Below are 19371 nucleotides of genomic sequence, written 5' to 3' on the forward strand. Positions count from 1 at the left end.
CCATCCAGTTATCCAGGTTGCAGTTAAAAGGGGATAATGAGGTACTCTGCTTGATGTGGAGAGGGAGTCTAGTCCACAGATGGGGAGTCTCTTGGACACAAATCTGTCCCACCAAGTCCTATTGACATCATAGACCAAGTTGAGGTCGGGCGTATGGGTTGCTCGAGTAGAGCTTGACTTGCGGATATGCAGCAGTCCCATCAAGGCAGGGTCTGAGATTGCTTTGTATGCCAGATGGAGGTCACCTCTGAGGAGACTGTATGAAATTGAGTAGAGGGACAGGGCTTTTAGCCTATCTGTGTAGTGTAGGTGTTTGAGGCCCTGGATTTTCCTGGTGAGGAACCTTGGTGGTCTCTACAGCTGCTGTATGTGCTTTGTGAGGTACATGCTGAAGGGAGCAATGTACTCAATACATGAGGTCATGAGAGGAATTCTGTTTGTTCACACTGAGCTGAACAGAGGAGGGGCACTGACCACAACTCTGATCTGAGATATATAACAATAAGAATCCTGTTTTTTTGCATATTCTTACTAGTTATTGCTTATTCTAACCATTTATAGCACTTTTTTATTGTCTGCTGCCTACTATTTTTTACTGTATTTCATTGCCATAAACTAATCTGCACTATAGTACTGAGACTGTCTGCCTTACAGGGCCTATTAAATCACTTTTGTTACTGTCACACTGATAGTAAAGCTTTTTTAGCTAGTTTCACTGTGTGAGAGGTATTAACTGGAAATTTTCCTCTATTTATTAAGCATCTGTTTGTTCTGATTTCCTGCCAAGGAGCGTATCATATAACTGATTTGTTTCCAATTAAAAGCATTCTCTAGAGTCTCCTTGGTCCTTTATCTGTTTAAAACTTTTATTTAGTGTCTCACTGCTGTTTTTCTGCTGTGATAAACATTTCTGTAGTGTTTTCTGCCTAAAATAGTGTAGCTAACAGCTGTAGCATAGTCCCAATTCAGATCTGCTGTCTCTGGGCCTGTTTGTTTACAGTGGTTGTTTCTTCTGATCAGATATCCGAGGCCATCTTGAATTAGCAGAAGCCTTTCTTCACTTTAGTGAGAGTACTGTTGTTGATTGATTGCTGGCTGGTTAAGGTCCGCTGGTCTAGGGCATGGAGTAAGTACTCATTGGTCCTTGTGAGCTTTTTTTTAAGTTCAGGTTGAACCTTCTGGTACTTAGCCCCTGCCTTTCAGAAGAATTCTGTTTGTTCACACTGAGCTGAAAGGAGGAGGGGTACTGACCACAACTCTGATCTGTGATGTATAACAATAAGTATCCTGTTTTTTTTTTTTACTTGGTAGTTTGCAGTTAGTTTAATTTTTATAATACCCATATTTAATCATGTCCATATTTATCTTCTCCACTAGTAGTGAAACTATGGGAAAAGTTATATAATGAAGATTTCTTTAAAGACATAAAAGAAGTGGAGAACATAAATATGGACATGATTAAACATGGGTATTATAAAAATGGAACTAAATAATATGTTAAAAGGATAGCTAAAAGATGTTTATATGTTGCATGGGTCATATGGAATGAAAGGATGAATTAAATTATGTTTAATGGAAATGGATTTTGGCAACAATATTGAGTAAAATCAGATGGTAGTTATGGAAAAGGAATAGGGGGTCTAGTAAGGATGAAAACTTGGTATAACAATAGATAATTATGACTATATAATGGTAAAGAAAGGAAACAGGAAAAGTATATCTTGAAAATAATGTTCTTTGTATAAATAAAGGACTCCCACTCGTCTTGATAGGTGTCATGGGATCTTTTACATCCACCTGAGCTATTACCAACTTAAACAGATGGGCCCTCAGTTTAACATCTCATACCAAGGACAGCACAGTCAGGAGTGTAGCACCCCCTTATGCTGTACTGCAATATCAGTAACTGATCTACCTGGTGTGGGAACAGAATGCATAGCCTTTTGCAACACAGGTGTGTGCGCAACTAGTTGCACCACTGACAATACTATACTATATTATGACACATCATCTTACTTCAGACATACAACAGTTACCTGAAAAGTACAGCTGAGTAAGAACTTACTAGAGTAATAGATGTCCTAGTGATGATCATTACTGCAGCATTTCAAACAGATTTTCACCACCGACATCCATCCAGCTGGGGTTCCAAAGCTTACTCCTTCCCTGGAGCATACATTTGACATATGACCTCAGCTCACAAGTGTAAGGGTATACAGACAGACATATAAGCATAACTCCTCAAATTATCTGCAAATGTCAGCCTGAAGACATCTGTGAGATGAGTAGTCAGCTAGGAGGAGCAAAGTAGAAGGTAAGAGTGGAGCACCCTTGTTCCTAGGGCCTGCCAGACAGGGCAGGAGTAAAGAAGAAGAGGAGACAATACCAGAAAGGGGGTAGGAATACTTCAACAGTAATAAGACATCTATTGCGGTCAATTTTTACACAACTGTACTATGACCTAACAGAAATCACTGTTGCAGTCTTCCAAACAGATATACACATAAACATACCTTAAGGGAACAGAAGGGATAATGGTGAGAACTGTCCAAGAGTCTAGAAAGGAGTGACCTAGTGAAAGAAGCCCGAGATCTTAAAAAGGCATCTACTCTGTAGTGCTTAGTTAAGTTGTGCACAGAAGACCAAGTGGCAGCTTCCAGGATTGTTCTGGCCTATACCTCTTTGTAGAAGGCACAAGAGGAGGCCACTGCTCTGGTTAAGCAGAGCAGGGGTTTGTCATGGTGTGAGTAACAAAAAGAAATGAACGTAGAAATCCAGCTTACAATGCTTTGTTTAGACACTGGCTGGCCCAGTCAGGAATCTACAAAAGAGGCAAACAGTCTGACTTATGAATAGGCATAGTCTTGCCCAAATAAAATCCCATCTATATATGGACATCTAGGGAATGTAGGAGTCTTTCATCCCTGTTCTATGGGTTGGGAAAGAAAGTTGGCAGATAGATGGCCTGGTTGAGAGACATCTTGTTTAGTACTTTAGGCATGAAAGAGGGTTAAGCCCAAGAACTCTGTCCTTGTGGGAAAGGTAGGAGAGCCACTAATGCCTGTAGCTATCAGACTCACCTAGCACAAGTGAAAGCCAGCAACAGAATAATTTCCAGATGCAGAATTAGAAAGTAGAAGTGGATGGCTCAAAAGGAGGCCGAGTGATTTTCTTTTAGCACAAAGTTGGGGTCCCAAGGTGTGGGTACAGATTTCCTCTGGGGTTTCAGGTGTTTGCAAACATTGTAGAAATTGTTTGATCTCAAGCCTGGACATAGCAGGCAGACTGAGGAATAGACAGCCTGAAATGGCTGATAAGTGGGCTTTGATAGAGGAATATGACAGACTTGTTTTCATGACCTCACACAAATAAGGTAAGACAAGAGGAACATCTGATTTTGTGGGGGCATGATTGTGTGACACCACACAGAAAAATGTCTTCCATTTAGCTATGTAAGATTTTTGAGAGGTGGGTCTCCTTGCCTCCTGGAGAACCCAAATCAAGTCTTCAGAAAACTGGTGTCCGGAAGGAATCATAGGGTTAAGGTTGATGGATGATCGATTGGGATGAAGCAATAATGCTTTCTGTTGCATGAATAAGTCCACTTTGTGGGGTAGTTTGTGGTAAGTGCCCCTGGCTAAGTGATAGAGAAGAAGGAACCAATGTTGCCTTGGCCAAAATGGAGTCACCAGTAGGAGTTTTTTTTTTTTCTTTTTGTATCTTTAGTAAAACTTTTGGTATTAAAGATAATGGGAGAAAGGCATAAAGGAACCTCCCTGTCCACTGAAAACAGACTGCATCTGTCCTCCATGCCAAGGGGCAAGGAGTCCTGGTGCAAGAAAAAGGGGGGGGCTTTTTCTTGCTTTCTGAGACAAATAAATGTGGTACTCCCTGCTTGTGGACTATGTCCAACAAGATTTTCCTGTTTAGGGTCTTTTCATTGGGGACTTTGATGTACCTGCTTAGTGAGTCTGCCGGAATGGTGTCCTGTGATGGAATGTATACAGTTCAAAGGAATATGTCCCTGTGGGTAGCCAGATCCAAATCAATTTGAGCCAAACTGCATAGTTGGTAAGACCTGGTTCCTCCTTTGGAATCGCGAATTCATCCCTGGGGTTTTACCTGCGTCCCTCCTGGAGATGGGCAGCAGGTGTTGATTCAAGTCTACTAAAACCACCATTAAAAGATGAAAATACTTGGCTAGGCTTGTAAGGGCCTCAGGGCTATTAGCCTAGTAACCTCATATGATCCTATGTACCAAATGACTCGTGTTGTTTGTGAATACTGAAAGGAGGCCTAGTTTTCAGAGGTGGGGGAAAACATGAACAGCTTGAATTAGGGCCCTCATTTCTTTCAGGTTGATGTGTTCATTCCCGAGGTTGAACTGCCAATGGTCGTGGACCTTCAGGACACCCATTAAAGCCCTCAAAGCATCATCTGAGGTGTCTGTGTACACTTCTTGACTTGGAGTCTGTGGTTTGAAAGGCTGCCCTGGACTGAAGTTCACCTGTGTCACCCACCATAGGATCTCCTTCTTGAGACAAGGAATGAGGGAGATCTTTGGGTCTTGGGGAAGAGAGCGTTGGAACCATACATTTTCAGTTACCACTGAATTTTCCTCATATGCAGCCTGGCTAAAGGATGCACTGAAATTGCTGCTGCCATGAATCCTAATGCTCTGTGAGTCTCCCTGTCTGAACAGGCTTTGAGGGAGGTTAGGGACAGAAAATAAATTGTAAGGTTTTCCTGCCATGAATCCTAATGCTCTTCGAATCTTCCTATCTGAACAGGCTTTGAAGGAGGTTAGGGATTGGAGGTAAATTGAATGATTTTTCACCCTTTCCTTAGGCAAGAAGGCCTGCATCATTTTGGTGTCCAATCTGCATCTTAAGAAAATTATGTCCTGAGTGGGCTGGAGGGAAATTTTTTTGTAGCTAACTGTGAACCCCAATTGCAGGAGGAGGTAAAAAGTAAACTGAAGTTACTCCAGTAAAATCTGAGGCGAAGAAGTCAGGATAAGCAGATCATCTAGATAGGAAAATATTTGAATTCCCTGAGTCATGCAAGAGGCTACCACAGACCCTAGGCACTTTGTGAGTACTATGGAGGCTGTAGAAAACCCAAAAGGCAAAGCAGTAAATTGTAAGGGAGATGAGCAAGTAAAGAACGTCAGGAATTTCCTGCATTAGGAATGCATGGGAACATGCAAGGTAGGCATCCTTCAGATCCAGGGAGACTAGAAATGTGGGTGGGAGAATAAAGGGCAACAGGGTCTGGAAGGAAAGCATTTTAAAAGCTGGAAGTTTGAGGAAGGTGTTGAGCAGAGAGAGAGAGACAGAGATCCAATATGGGTTTCCACTGTCTTCTTTTCTTGGAACCAGAAAGCCTGGAGTAAAAACCCCATCCCACAAACTGAACACGCAGACATTCTATTGTGCCTTAGGGTTGCAGTTCCCAAAGGATGGGATGAAGATTTAATTGATTGTGGGGTGGAGGTGGAATGCTATTTGAGGGACTTCCTTCCAGGACAGAGTAACCCTTTTTATGATGGACAGTACTCAGTTGTCTGTGGTAATATTTTCCCAGTTTGAGATGCACTGAGTTTGCCATTTTGAAAGGGGTAAGTTATGAACGAGGGGGAGGGGGGTTGGAACACAGTCACAGTGACTTTTCTGAAAAGAAAAGGCCTCCCAGATCTAGGGTCCCTTTTATTTTATTTTTTTGGAAATCTTCTCCTGGATGCCTTTCTTGTGCTTTTAGGGAGGTCTACGTTCCTTTCTAATAAAAGAAGTTGGCTTGGATGGGTAATTCTTCTGATATCTAGGTATACAGATAAGAATTAGTCTGCAGTCTTTCACAGTTTTAACTTGTTTCTGTAAGGTTCTGAATAGGCTAGCTGCTTGTGGTCCAAACAAAAGACTTTTGTCCAGGGGTGAATCAATGAGCTTAGCTTTGAAATTTTCTGGCATGGGCTGGTTGTATATCCATGCATATCTGCAGATGATTTCACCAGTAGATGCAGCTCCGCAGGAGGACTTAAACATAACTGCATTTTATACGGTGTCTGACCAATTGAGTAGCCTGATTTACCATAGACAAAATCTGTTGCTTAGACTATGTGCTCTGCATATCCACCTACTACCTTGCTTAGACTGTTAAGGATAGATAACAGGTAGTTGGTCACCTGGGTCTGACAGTATGTAGCCCTAAAGGCCACAGTAGAAGAGGTAAAAACCTTTTTTCCCTGTGTATCCATGGCCCTGCTTGTCCTTGTGTAAAGGAAGTGCATTAGCATTAGGTAGTAACTTAAGTCTGTCAGAAGAGATGTACAGAGCTGAAGAGTCAGCCACAGGATTCTTAAAAAGGAATTTAAGCTCTTCTGGGACCTTGTATAATCTGTCTGGCCTTTTGGGAGTAGGAAGCTGAGAGTCAGAAACTAAAGAGGTGGATTAAAGGGCATCTAAAAAAAGGCCTCCGGGACTGGATGGACAGGGGAATGGACAGGTGTGCCCACCTCTAAGAGGCTGTAGTATCTCTTTTGGACATCAGAGATTCTTCTAGGCTCCCACTCAAAATGCCACATCACATTTATAATGGTTTCCCCAAAGGATGCCTCTTCCACAGTGGAATAAGGTGAAATGGAATCCTCATCATCTGAAGGAACCTGACTAGGAGAGTTAATTTGAGATGAGTAGGCTAATAAATGGTTACCAGAATCTGAGGCCGCTTCCTCTTTAAGAGGAAGAATCAATGGTATCTTTCCATATGGTAAGAGGAGGGGCTATAAACGAAGGCAGTTTAAGGGTCATAATCGCTTTGAGCAAGCTGTGAAATAAGTCCATCCACTCCTTCTCCTTAGATATATGTCATGAGGAGACATGTTTGATCTTCTGTTACTTTTTCTTTGGGGTGATGTCCAATTGAACCAAGTACAGATATATAGACCCCTACTTCAATCAGCTTGTTGGGTTTCTCTTCCCTAACTAAAATCTGCGGGATGTATTCTGGCCCCTCTGAAATGATCCGCGTTTCCCCCTTCTCAGTAGCGCTAACAGTTTCTTCGGATTTGCAATCCTCTGATAGCATACTGGCATCTAATGAGTTCATGGTAGAGGGCACCTCAAACAGAGTTGGATGCACCTTGGGTTCTATAACCTCTGAGGGCATGCCACAGTCAGACTGGGCAGACTGTCAGGCCTAGTCCTCTCGAGTTTTTTTATGAGGTGGAGGCATGTCCAGTGTGGCAGGATTCACCATCTTGGAGAGGGCCAGACACTTCAGTTGTTGGGTCTTTAAAAAAGTGATGAGCAAAGACAAACAGCATTGTAAAGTCTTGGGCACAAATGATTGGCAAATGGAACAAGATTTGTAATCATGTTCTTGGCCAAGGCAGAACAGACAATGGTTATGGAGATCATTGTAGGGAATTTGCCTACTGAACTCACACTTACCCAACTAGCTGACATCTAACAAAGTACACCAAAACAGCTTATAGAAGAAAGAAGACTCCCCAAGGAGGCACTTTGCTGAATCTGTAAATCTAACAGTACCAAAGAACACAATGGGTTCAAGACCTGCGTTTGGGCTGGCGGCTAAATAGTCTGAGGATTTACACTCATAAATCCATCTATATAACCCTACACTTGTGAGCTAAGGTCCCACTTTGGGCGCATTCTCCAGGGAAGGTTTAATCTTTGGTACCCTCACACCTGAATGACAGCAGTGAAAACTCATCTGTTTAGAATACCACAACAGTGATTTCAGTCAGGACATCAAACTATACTAGCTATGATCTAAAGTTATATTAAACAGACCTGCCTATACTCTGTCCAGTACAGACCATGCGTTTTCAATTGTGTCTAAACTTTGGGACACTCTTCCAAAACGACTACATAAAGTACATTTAGAAGTATATTAACTGACTTTAACAATAAGAAAGAAGGGTTCCTTGCCAGTGCCTTAAAGTATCAGACATCATCTAAAACATCACAATACAGCCTTTTTCTCCATTACAACACAACTCTTTTTGACTTACTTATCCACAAAACTAATGTATCCCTAACTCCCTTTGAAGTACATTATAAACTGAAATTAGTTAACTCTCCCCATCTGTATGGTACAGCTTCAGAATAACATCAAGTAATCACTCTCCTCCCCAACTTACCCTGCTGGAAATCTTATACTGTATATTTTAAATACAAAGGAATGTAAATTTACTGCCAATGTCTGTCACTCATTTGGAATGCTACTTCTATAACAAACATTTGCTGTACATTTCTTGTTATTGTCAGATTGACCTGTACAGCGTTGTACTGTATCATACTACAAAAACAACTTGCCTTCTCCTTCCCAGTCTGTGGATGAAATTAATCTTTTGTAGATCAGTCCACTACATACACAAACACACAAATAAATACCCCCCTCTACCTCCTGATCTTCTGCAAGTAGAGATTTTTCTAGACATGGCATTGACCTTCTACATTAACAGAAAAACTCTGTAATTTCTAAAACCTTCCTGGTATCAGGCTTGCAGTTTTTCAGAGTTCACAATCCAACCTGTAATGTTTTACATTACAAAAAGAATGCACATTTAGAGTGGAAATTCTCAAGTAGCAAATGTCTCCTGCAAGAAGATTTTTAACTAGTCAATCAATCAACGCACTAATTCAACAAAGGCACTGCTAATATAAATCTGACCTGAAAGTTTAATCTGTGAAAAAGATAATGGTGCTGCTGTAGGTATAGGAATTTAAGAGCTGCAGAGTTCACATACAACTGTTCCCAGGCAGTAAGAACAAGAACGGAGGGCTTGAAATTATGTATTTTTTCAATATGTGGGAGCAAATTCTGACAGGTGTCAATGTGCAGGAGCAGGACATCTGTAATACTACAGGTACTGCTGGGAATTTCTTACAGATGAAGGACCTTCAATGTTAATACCCAAATGTTATGTATAACAGATGAAATACCTCATGCTAGGACAAAACAGGATGCCAAATATATAGGAGAGGAAGTTGTGCAGGACCTAGTTGGGATACTCAGGCATATTTGCACTCTATACAATTGTCTGCCAGTATCTCTCTTTCTCTGGTCATATGACCATCATGGTTTCTCATTATTACTTGGCAACTCAGTCTGTGTGAACTCAGTTGGACAGATGACTTAAAATGCAAAATGAAGAAAAGCAATAGACAGCCAGGAGAACAGTTACCAAAAAAAAAATCCTACATATTCAAATAGACATCTGATGTATAACTGTAGACATTTTAAATATCTACATAGTGTTTCTGTAGCAACTTTTCAAATGGAATTCCAAAACAAAGAGAAGTTTAAGGAAAATGAAAAAAATTCTTTGTTACAGAAATGTAAATTGCTGCTACACACAAATCCATACTAGATGTGTAAGCTACTCAATTAGAATACAGTGTCAGAAATGCTGTGGGCAGACACACACAAAGCCTGTTTAAAATTACATCAATCCAAGTAAATAAACTTACCTGCCAGATACAGTGTGTGAGAGTTCTTGTTCTCAGGTACCTTGTCTGATCTTTCACAGGGTTGCAGTCCCAAGAACTTGACAATATTGGTTACTGCCTCTGCAGTGCAAAGAAAGGTGATTGTGTGTGTTAAAAGTTTTGTTGACTTATTCAGACAAGAATCCTTCATCACTAGACTTGTTATATCCAGATATCTCTTAACTTTTCGATCATGGTCTAATGGAATTTAATATCTCACAAAGCAGACCTAAGTAGCCATTTTGTACATTAAGTACTGATTCACACTGAAGACAAACTATTCCCATGGCTATGCTGTGAAGGAGTGAAGGAGGTTGCTTATGTGGCTCTTTTTAGCAAAATAACAGCCAACACTAAGGTGACAGAACAGATCTCACTCTGTCTCTCTGTTAGCAATCAAAGACATAAAACTAAAAATAAATAAAATTTTTTCCCCCTCAAAGGCAGGTTGCAAAAGCATTTCCGTGCCAAGGTGGACCTAAATTGTAGCCTTTATGTATCCTATGCTATGACAAAACAAATGCAAACAGCAGCACAATGACAGGAGCTCAAGTGCAATACCCTTGGTACTCATCCTGCTTACCCCCTCTCTCAAGGCTATTACCCCACCATCAATCCTTATACAGCTTATACAGATGCCAAAGACCACGGACTAGCTCATCAAGATGAAAAAAAAATTATAATACTATTTTGAAAGATTCAGGTGGTAAACAAGGTAAGGAAGACAAGTCCAACATTAGTACAATAGGAAATGTGGGTACTGTATGAAAGACCTAAAACATTGTTCCTAAAGAGTCATTAGTTTCAACTTTTCTCTTAAGATGAATACTATGTCACCTGTGAGTCGCTAATGAAATTGGACCAGAATATTCCCCTGAGGTTGAGGGCCCCAGAGGGAATAAAACAGCCAAAAAGAGAATTGGGTGCATTTGTGTGTCCTGACAAGCAATCCATTTAACATGCTCTTAGGAAAACCCTTGACATTAGGTATATTCACAGCCAGTAACTGGGGAAAGTACTGTCTTTTGTGGGACCTGTGTCAGCTCCCTAAATTCTAGTGTGGTCTCATTTCTAGGTACAAGAAACAGTGAATTCCATTCACTGTCGTCAGTCAACGACACTCCTCACAGTGACACCATCTACTCGTCACACACATTTTTCTTAAATGAATACTTTTCTTTCCGTTTTTATTTTCTTTTGGAAGTCACCATTCTCTCCAGCTCTTGTTGGGTACTAATTCACTACAAGTTTTAGCACAGTTTTTTTTTTTTTTACTTCTTATTGGTCTCTCTCTTCAAATGGACTTTTCCTTCAGCAGACTTTCCCCAACATTGTTTTGAGACTGTATCCTATGAAGTAAGCCTCTACAACTTTTAAGCCCCTGTTTTTAGTGGCCAATTTAAGGCCTTTGCAAAGATCATAATCCATTTTGTTGAATTCAGCTCTTAAAACAAAATACATACTGTATGAGTAAACTGTTCATTGGCAATAACCTTCCCAAGCATACTGTACCTGCAAAAATGGCAACATTTAATAGATGTTAAAACACCTGAGAGGGTACGGTTGGCAAAGGTAATGCAACAAAGAAATCAGACAATTTTCAACCCAAATACTGTTACTACTAGACAAAAAATTATACAGATTAATACTCTCTCAAAGCTTTATTGGTGCTGAAGTGATGAGTGGCAAGAAAAATGAAGGTGATTATAGTTAATAAAAGACTTGAATACACAAGTATGATACCATTGCTGACGCACCTGGAGGTAGACCAGTGTAGGCTAAAACCTAACTATGGTTACTACAGGGAGATATTAAAACTGACTGATGGCTACCTCATTCCTCATTTCAAAACATAACTGATGCAGTACAAAAAAGAGGCAGCATTACAGCAGCCAGAAAATCAAAAATTGTTGTGCACTGGATTACTACAATTTTTAAAAGGGACTCTAATCAAAGAAAAAAATAAACACTTTCAGAAACCAAACAGCTGCTCTGACAACATACCATTGAGAAGGTTGAAGGTGAATAGGTTGAAGGTGAATTTTAAATATAAAAGAAGAAATACAGCTTTAACTATGACTGGTGCTCACCACCTGAAATGGCTGCACAGTTACTGTTCATATGAAATGCTAGCTTACCTTCCAGTGTCCTTACTGCTGCTAGAGTGAAGGTTTCTTCCTTTTCAAACTCATCGCCCACCTCATCCCATGCAGCTCCAAAGTTTGGTTTTAGGACTTTCTGTATGTGGTCAACAACAGTCACCTCTACATCTTCCAGCTGAAGGGAAAACAGAAACACATAGAAACATAACGTTGCCGTGGGTGATACAGAAAAATATACTTAACTGTAAAAGTTACTTGTGCAGATACCTACTGATGTTCTAGATCTTCAAAAGATGCTCTGTTAGCAAGCTGCACTTGTTACAAACTCTTCCCTGCTCCAAAGGGGTACCCTATTATCTTTACCTTCAAAGCAGTTTCTTTTCAGGAGTCATCTCTTCCTTTAACAATCTGGAATCATTATACACATACTGACTACGGGATCGACTAGTATAGCTCCCCATACACAAACTGACTATGGGATCGACTAGTATACCCCCCCCTCCCCAAGGAGAAAGGACAAATGGTCTGAGGGAGGGTACTGGAAAAGTGTGAATGGTCATAAGACTTACTGGAATATCTATGAATCACTAAAGAAAGTGCACCCATAAAAATCTAGACAGGACTAAATACTTCAGAAAAGTCTGATCAGTTGCTGGTTAGCTTTGTTACAGGGGCAGAAGGCAAAGCCATCTCCAAACAAACCATTTCCAAATGGATAGCACAAAATCCTTCCTTTCTGCTACAAACAGCATGGAAAGCCTCCCCCCCAAGGGGGTCAGGACACACTCCACCAGAGCAGCCTCCACCTTTGCAGCTTTACTCAGAGGAGTCCCCACCAGGGACATCCTGGAGCTGCCACCTGGACATCTGTTCACACTTTTACCAAGCATTACCACCTGCCTTTCTTCTCCAAATCCAGGGCAGGGTTTGACTCTGCAGTCTTGCAGGGCCTCCTAGCCAGCCCCTAGTTTCCTTGACTGCCTCCACCCATTTCCTCAGCTTTGGGAATCAACCCAAATGTGATGACTGTAACAATGAAACACGAAGAACATAGTACAGTTGTGTACATTTACCATAAATGTAGATACTCGAGTGTATTCACTGTTGCAGTCCTGGTTTCCCCTCCCTCCATCCCCTTTCTTCTCTTTCTCCTTTTATTACCATTCTTCCTTATTGTTCTCCTTTCCTTACAAGGGACATATTGGTATTTATTTTCCACTAGTGGGGTTCTTCCACCAGAGCCTGGACTCCTACTTGGGGCTTCTGACAGGTTAGGGCAAGAAAGACTGATGTAATGGTGTCTGCTGCCTTACTTTATACTACTGATGACCTGATGTCGGTCCTCAAGTGACAGCAACCGACGCAGAAATACTAAGTCTCTGGTATTTGGGCTGGCCGAGGGCTAGCCTAGCAGGGATAACCCAAATGTGATGACTGTAACAGTGAAACACGAAGAACATGTCCAAGATTCATGAACCTTGGACTTTGTATACATTCCCCTATGTTTGGAGTTTCAATTTTGACACTTTTAGGATCATAAATTCAGTCCTCAGAATTTCAAAGGGCATCCACCTTCTCTCTCCAGAGGGCACAAAACAAATCACAGGGACAGCACTCACCAACCAAGCACGTATCTGACTCTCAAAAAAAAAAATCACAAGACACAGCATAATTGCTATGCCTAAAGACCAAACACCTCTCAAAGATTGACTGTTACACAAATACCTACCATAACTCCACATTTTGACTGTACCACAGTCAACAGGTTATTTCTTACTAATGTCTCTCCAGCAGATGAAGCTTTGCCTGCTAAAAATCTTCCATTAGTTAGTTCATGAGTCAGTCCCCATACAAGCAAACAAGAAAAGGTGCTTTGGAAAGTCCAGTTTGCCTTTCTTTAAGGATGAATAGGTCTAATATGGTTAACTAATGCAGAAACAAAAAGCAGATTACTTACTTAGGAGACTAAAGTTAAGTCTAGTCTAGAGATGTTCAGTCAACAAGCTGTGAGTAACTAATTTTGTTCAGTCCCACCACTACAGGAGAGTTAGGACTGTAATTTGCAGAGCTTATAATTCAGGATCAATTACCAGATACCAGGGATCAAGATGGGACTGGATGGTCTTGCTGCAAGTTCAGAATTCCATGGTATGTTTACTTACTAGGACTTTTTATTACCATTACATTTCTCCCATGCTGCAGAATCTCCAGTAGCAGCAATATAATCCTGTATTATATTCAAAAGTGTTGTTTCTAGTTTACCTAGCCCAACATGACCAGAGTCCTTTACACCTTAAGGATAATGTACAGTTAAGGTGCTTTTGTTCCTCCATTCTGGGATTTTGGAGGTTTCCAAATCTCAATTAGAGATCTTTGGAATCCAGGTTTTTAGCCATTAGGCCTCATATCTATGGAACCTTCTCCCTCAGTAGTTACGCGCTGTGCCAACTTCTCTCAGGTTTTATGAGGTCTCTGAAAACATGTTTTGAATTACTGTGCAGTTTGGCTGAATTTATATTATCTTTCACTATTATACTTCCAGTCGTGCCATTAAACTACATTTTATCCAATAGTCATTTTTGTTAAACTCACTTGTGTTATCTTAATTTTATCATATGTTTGTTTTAGAACTGTTATAATCTTGAATGTCCTCATAGGAAGAGATATGCTGACATGATCAGTCTTCTTGAAAAGCCATTTCTTCCCCATAATGCACTGTGAGAGCATATCTGATGGTATTATAATGCCCTAATCTATTCTGTCAGGTTATATTTCCATACACTTTGACTAGAATTAGTGAGAAATACTGTTACATTTGAGAATCTTCACTAACAGCATCAATGATTGATTTGTGGAGTCTTCTTCATATTTCTTTTCCTATGTCACACATTCTGTAAAATGTGTTTGGTGAGGTGTGAGAAAGCAGATGAGACAGCACCACCTATCTAAAAAAAAAAAAAAAAATGGAATTTGAGTTTCAGGTCCAATCCCAATCACCCCCCCCCCCCAACTTTCTTCCCTCAGTGAACCAAAGTATCACACTTCCTGTCTTAGGAAACCTCAGCTAAGTAGCCAACTATAAATGGTGATTACACACCAAAAAGTTCACTGTGCTGGTCCTGCCAGCAAAACTAGTCACTGCTATTTTTACTGATATCTTCTTTTTTTTTTGCAGTAGTCTCACCATAAATTAAATGATGACATGATATGATATATGATATAGAGTAAATTAAATAAAAGTCTGTATGAATCCCGAGTATACACAGACCACAGTATCCCTAGAAATGTGCCAAATAAAAAAAACAGTCTGAAATGCAGACCTAGTCTTCATGCAGATATCTTTGCACAACTTTATGACATGAAGTGAACTGTTTAGTTTCATAGTGTTACACAATCGAATGTTTTTAAGCACATCTTCTTAGCAGTGCCTTATGACATGACCGTATACATACTATAATTATTTCTTAATTTTGTATATATTCTCAGAAGTTTAAATTATGTGCCACTTTGTAGGTATGTAAAACTTTCAAAAATAAGCATTGGCTCAGTAGATGTATAGCCCCAGTGGAAGGAAATAACGTAGCTATAAATGAAAGCCTGGAGAGATTTGTGACTCACGTAGTTGTAAATAAAACAAAACTACAGATATCATGCTTTGTGCATTTTCCAGTGTGCTTCCTTAGCAAGAAGCTTTCAATAAGACTGTCAAATTGAAATAAGAACAAGAGAGAGACAAACTTACAGAAAATATCCACTATATAACCAACAACTTTCTCCTCTTCAGCTTCAAGACTCTCAAATTCCCACCCCATCTATCACAATCCCTACATCTCATGCATGCCTTCTTTCAACCCCACTGTTGCCTCCAAACTTTGTAACCATATCCTCCTCTCAGGTGACATTCACCCTAACCCCGGTCACCCATCAAACAAACACTCATATCAACCTCCTGCCCCTACTCACACCCCCTATAAATCACTTCTTCTCACAACAATTAATGCCCAAAGCCTGTGTAACAAACTACCTGCCTTCCATGCCTGGCTCTCTCATAACCTCCCAGACATAGTAGCAGTCACAGAAACTTGGCTCAAACCCCATCTGAAAGACTCTGAAATCACCCCCCCACTATACAATTATTAGAAATTACAGAACCCACAAGAAAGGAGGTGGAGTAGCATTACTCTCTTCCTCCTCCCTAACAGTAACACCATATATTAACCATATACCAAAATTCAGTACAGCTGAAGTGACCCTAGCCCTCCTAAAAATCAACAACCACAAGAACATAGTCATACTAACCCTATACCAAAATTCAGTACAGCCGAATTGACCCTATCCACCCTAAAACTCAACCACCACAAAAATATAGCCATAGCCACCCTTTACATCCCTCCTGGAAATAATATTCCCCTTCCAGAAGACATACTTTCTTGGCTCTCTGCTAATATCTCCAATGAAACTATCGTCCTAGGAGATGTTAACATTAACTGGTCTTCCACTCAATCAAGCACCAGCTCCCATGCCATCAACTTATACAACTTCTCCCAGATAGTCAATACTCCTACTAGACCTACCAAAAGCAACTCTTCAGGAAACATCTTAGATTGGATATTAGTTTCCCACCCTAAAAATATCTCAGACAGTGGCACTTTGCCTGATTCTCTCAGTGACCACTTGCCTGCCTTCATTTGTCGCACCTCTCACCTATACACTTACAACATAACTATATCTTAACCCATAATCTCAAAGATTTCAACGCAAAATCCTTTTCAGATAACCTAAAACTAATAAACTGGAACGCTCTGAAAACTCTTCCTCTTGATGATGCAGTCACTCACTTTAGCACTATATTTACTAACATTCTAGACTCCTGTGCCCCTCCCAGAACTAAATGAGTAAAATCCACCACTGCCCCATGGCTTTCTAAAGGCACCCTAGCCCTCATGCATACTTGTGACAAAGCATGGAAACTCCAGCAAAAACATAAAACATCCCACACACTCACCGAATATAAACAACTCTGCAATAAAGTAAAAAAAAACTAATTGTGTGACCACAAATCCTACTACTCTCAACTCTGGAATAGTATCACCAACCTCCTAACTCCTGGTCAAAACACTAATCCCTGCCCTGACCCCTACTCCACAGACCACTGCACTGCCTCCAAATTCAACACCTTCTTCATAGACTATTACTAAGCTCACCACATCCTTCCCCCACAACTCTGGTGCTCCATCAACTCTTATTTCCCATAACCCCCCTCCCCAACACTCTCGCTCCCCACCCCTCTCTCTTCTTCAAACCCATCCCACTATCCACTATAAAAAGTGCCTCGAAAAGCTAAAACCCTGTTCAAATGCCCCTGACAACCTTCCAACTAACTTCCTCAAACTAGCTGCTGATGGGATTGCACTCCCTATCTGCATATTAATCAAGCGGTCTATCCAAAAATCCTACATACCCCTTCTCTGGAAAAAAGCCTACATCATTCCCTTACATAAAGGAGGCAACAACACTGACATCTCTAACTTCTGCCCCATTGCCATCCTCTCCCCCATCTCAAAAATCCTTGAAAAATGTATTGACCTTCAACTCTTAACCATACCTCCTAGACAACCACCTACTTACTCCAACACAACAGGGATTTAAACCTGGTCACAGTACCACCACCGCCCTCCTATCCTTTCTCGAAAACATCAACCACCCCTGTGATTCTAGTAATATTGTCGGCTCTTCTCCTAGTCCTTTCTAAGGCCTTTGATACAATATCCCATACTCTTCTTTCTAAGCTCACACAACTCAGTCTCTCTCACTCCTCTCTGAATTGGTTTTCCAGTTATCTCTGTGACAGACAACAAGCCGCCAAATGGAATAATGCCATCTCACCTTACCTTAACAATCAGACTGGCATCCCCCAAGGATCTATCCTGGGCCCTCTGCTATTCAATGTCTTCATAAAGGACTTCTTTAACTGTATCCCCTCAGCCAAACTCATTCAATATGCAGACGACGCTACCGTTATTTGCTTTGCCGACTCCCTACCTAAACTGGCTCAATTAACACAATCAGCATTTGACAGCACAGAGACTTGGATGCAAAATAACCACTTGGTCCTTAATCCATCCAAAACAAAAATCATGATTTTTACCCCTTCTAAAAACTCCAAAATAGACATAAACACCTTTTCCATAGTTAGTCGTAATAATACCCCATCAAAATAGTCTCCCATACTAAACTTCTTGGTGTCATTCGACCCTTATCTCCAAGCCAACATTAAGAAAACCCATAAGAAACTAGGAATGCTCTACTAGCACAAACGCTTCCTCACACCATCAACTAAGCTTACCCTCTCTACCACATACCTCCTTCCCTCCCTCTTGTACAGGGCTCCTCTCCTCACCAACCTGCAAGCAACACTCAAAGGCAATCTAGCATGCTGCTACAACAAAATTGCCAAATTTGATACTGGCTGTAAATCCCTCTCACACCACTGTTACTCCCTGAACTGGCTAGAACTCCCTCACTACCTATTTTACATTCAACCCTCCACTGCTCACAAACTCATTTTCAACCCTTTTGACTGCCCCTCCCTCTCCTCCATCATCACTATGCATCTCCCCATCTGCACCCTCAGATCTAACAATCAAAACCTCCTTGGTGTACGCAAACCATCACGTAGCCCAGGCCAACTTCTTTTATCCTTCTCCCTTGCATGCAAATGGAATGAATTCCCTCCCCTCATCTGTACTACACAAAATCTTTCCTTTTTCAAGGCACAGTTGCACTCTTATCACTCCTCTTCATGGGAATGCTTATGCTCTCATCCATCCTAAACCCCCACCTTCACTCCTCCGCCTCTTCTCATTCTGCCTTACCCTAGCTCAATTATACTTTCTGCCAGCCACATATGGGGTGGCGGGGACGAAGTACATTTCCTCTTGGAATCTTCTACTGAAGTACTGTTATTGTTTGCATTACCCCCTGCCTAACCCTCAACTGCCCGTAGCTAAACATACTGTATTATATCCTTATTCCTGTAGTTTGTGATACTTCCTGCTTGACCATCAATTGTTTGCATCTAAACATACTGTATTATACCCTTACCACTCTTGCATTATGTGTTGCTCACAAACATTTTAAACTATTACTTTACTTATCTCTGTATAACTACCTGTTATATTTTTACTTTTTGTGTAAATTTAAATATATACTGTGGAGCTTTTCTCCCCGGGCCTCCATTGAAAAAGGGCTCACCTTGGCCCAATGGACTTTCCCGGTTAACAAACTTTAAATAAACAAACAAATATGCATCACGAGATTTAACACATTCCCAACATAGTGCACTAAGGAAGCTCATTAGGATACAAATGCCTCAGAGGGGAAGAAACTGCAAAGTCATGCTTTTTTAAAATGTGAACCCAAAAGGCTCATTCTGTTCATAGGCAAGTACTAGGCTATCTGCCCTGAAGGCATTAGATTAGTTCCCTGTGCCTCTGCTCAGCAGAGTCATTAGTTTCCTATGCCTCTGTCCAGCAGAGCCACTGCAGTGACCCCCTGTGTAAATTTTCTGTTTCCCATCCACTCGTCAAGGTTTCTCTTTAAGAGTGTTAGTGAGGGGCTCTGCTTGTCCATTAACAATATATATTTTTTTTAATGAAAGTAAACATAACAGAACCATGACATCACTGAAAAAGCCACACAAGGGCAACAACATCTGCAAGTAGTTTTCACTTTGCTAAAGATTTGTCACAAGT

General features: G+C 40.8%; 1 protein-coding gene across 1 annotated transcript in view; it reads right to left on the reverse strand.

Moving 5' to 3' along the window:
- Positions 1-19371, reverse strand: part of COPG1 (COPI coat complex subunit gamma 1) — a 1279491-nt gene that overhangs the window by 46011 nt on the left and 1214109 nt on the right. Inside the window, exons 22-23 of the mRNA XM_044078421.1 lie at positions 11654-11792; positions 9498-9596 (exon numbers count right to left, since the gene is read on the reverse strand). Of these exons, the coding sequence (XP_043934356.1) occupies positions 9498-9596; positions 11654-11792 (238 nt within the window). The remainder of the gene's footprint in view (positions 1-9497; positions 9597-11653; positions 11793-19371) is intronic.

This window comes from Protopterus annectens, chromosome 7.part0 (assembly GCF_019279795.1).
Source record: "Protopterus annectens isolate FY-2018-M chromosome 7.part0, PAN1.0, whole genome shotgun sequence".
Lineage (NCBI taxonomy): Eukaryota > Metazoa > Chordata > Ceratodontiformes > Protopteridae > Protopterus > Protopterus annectens.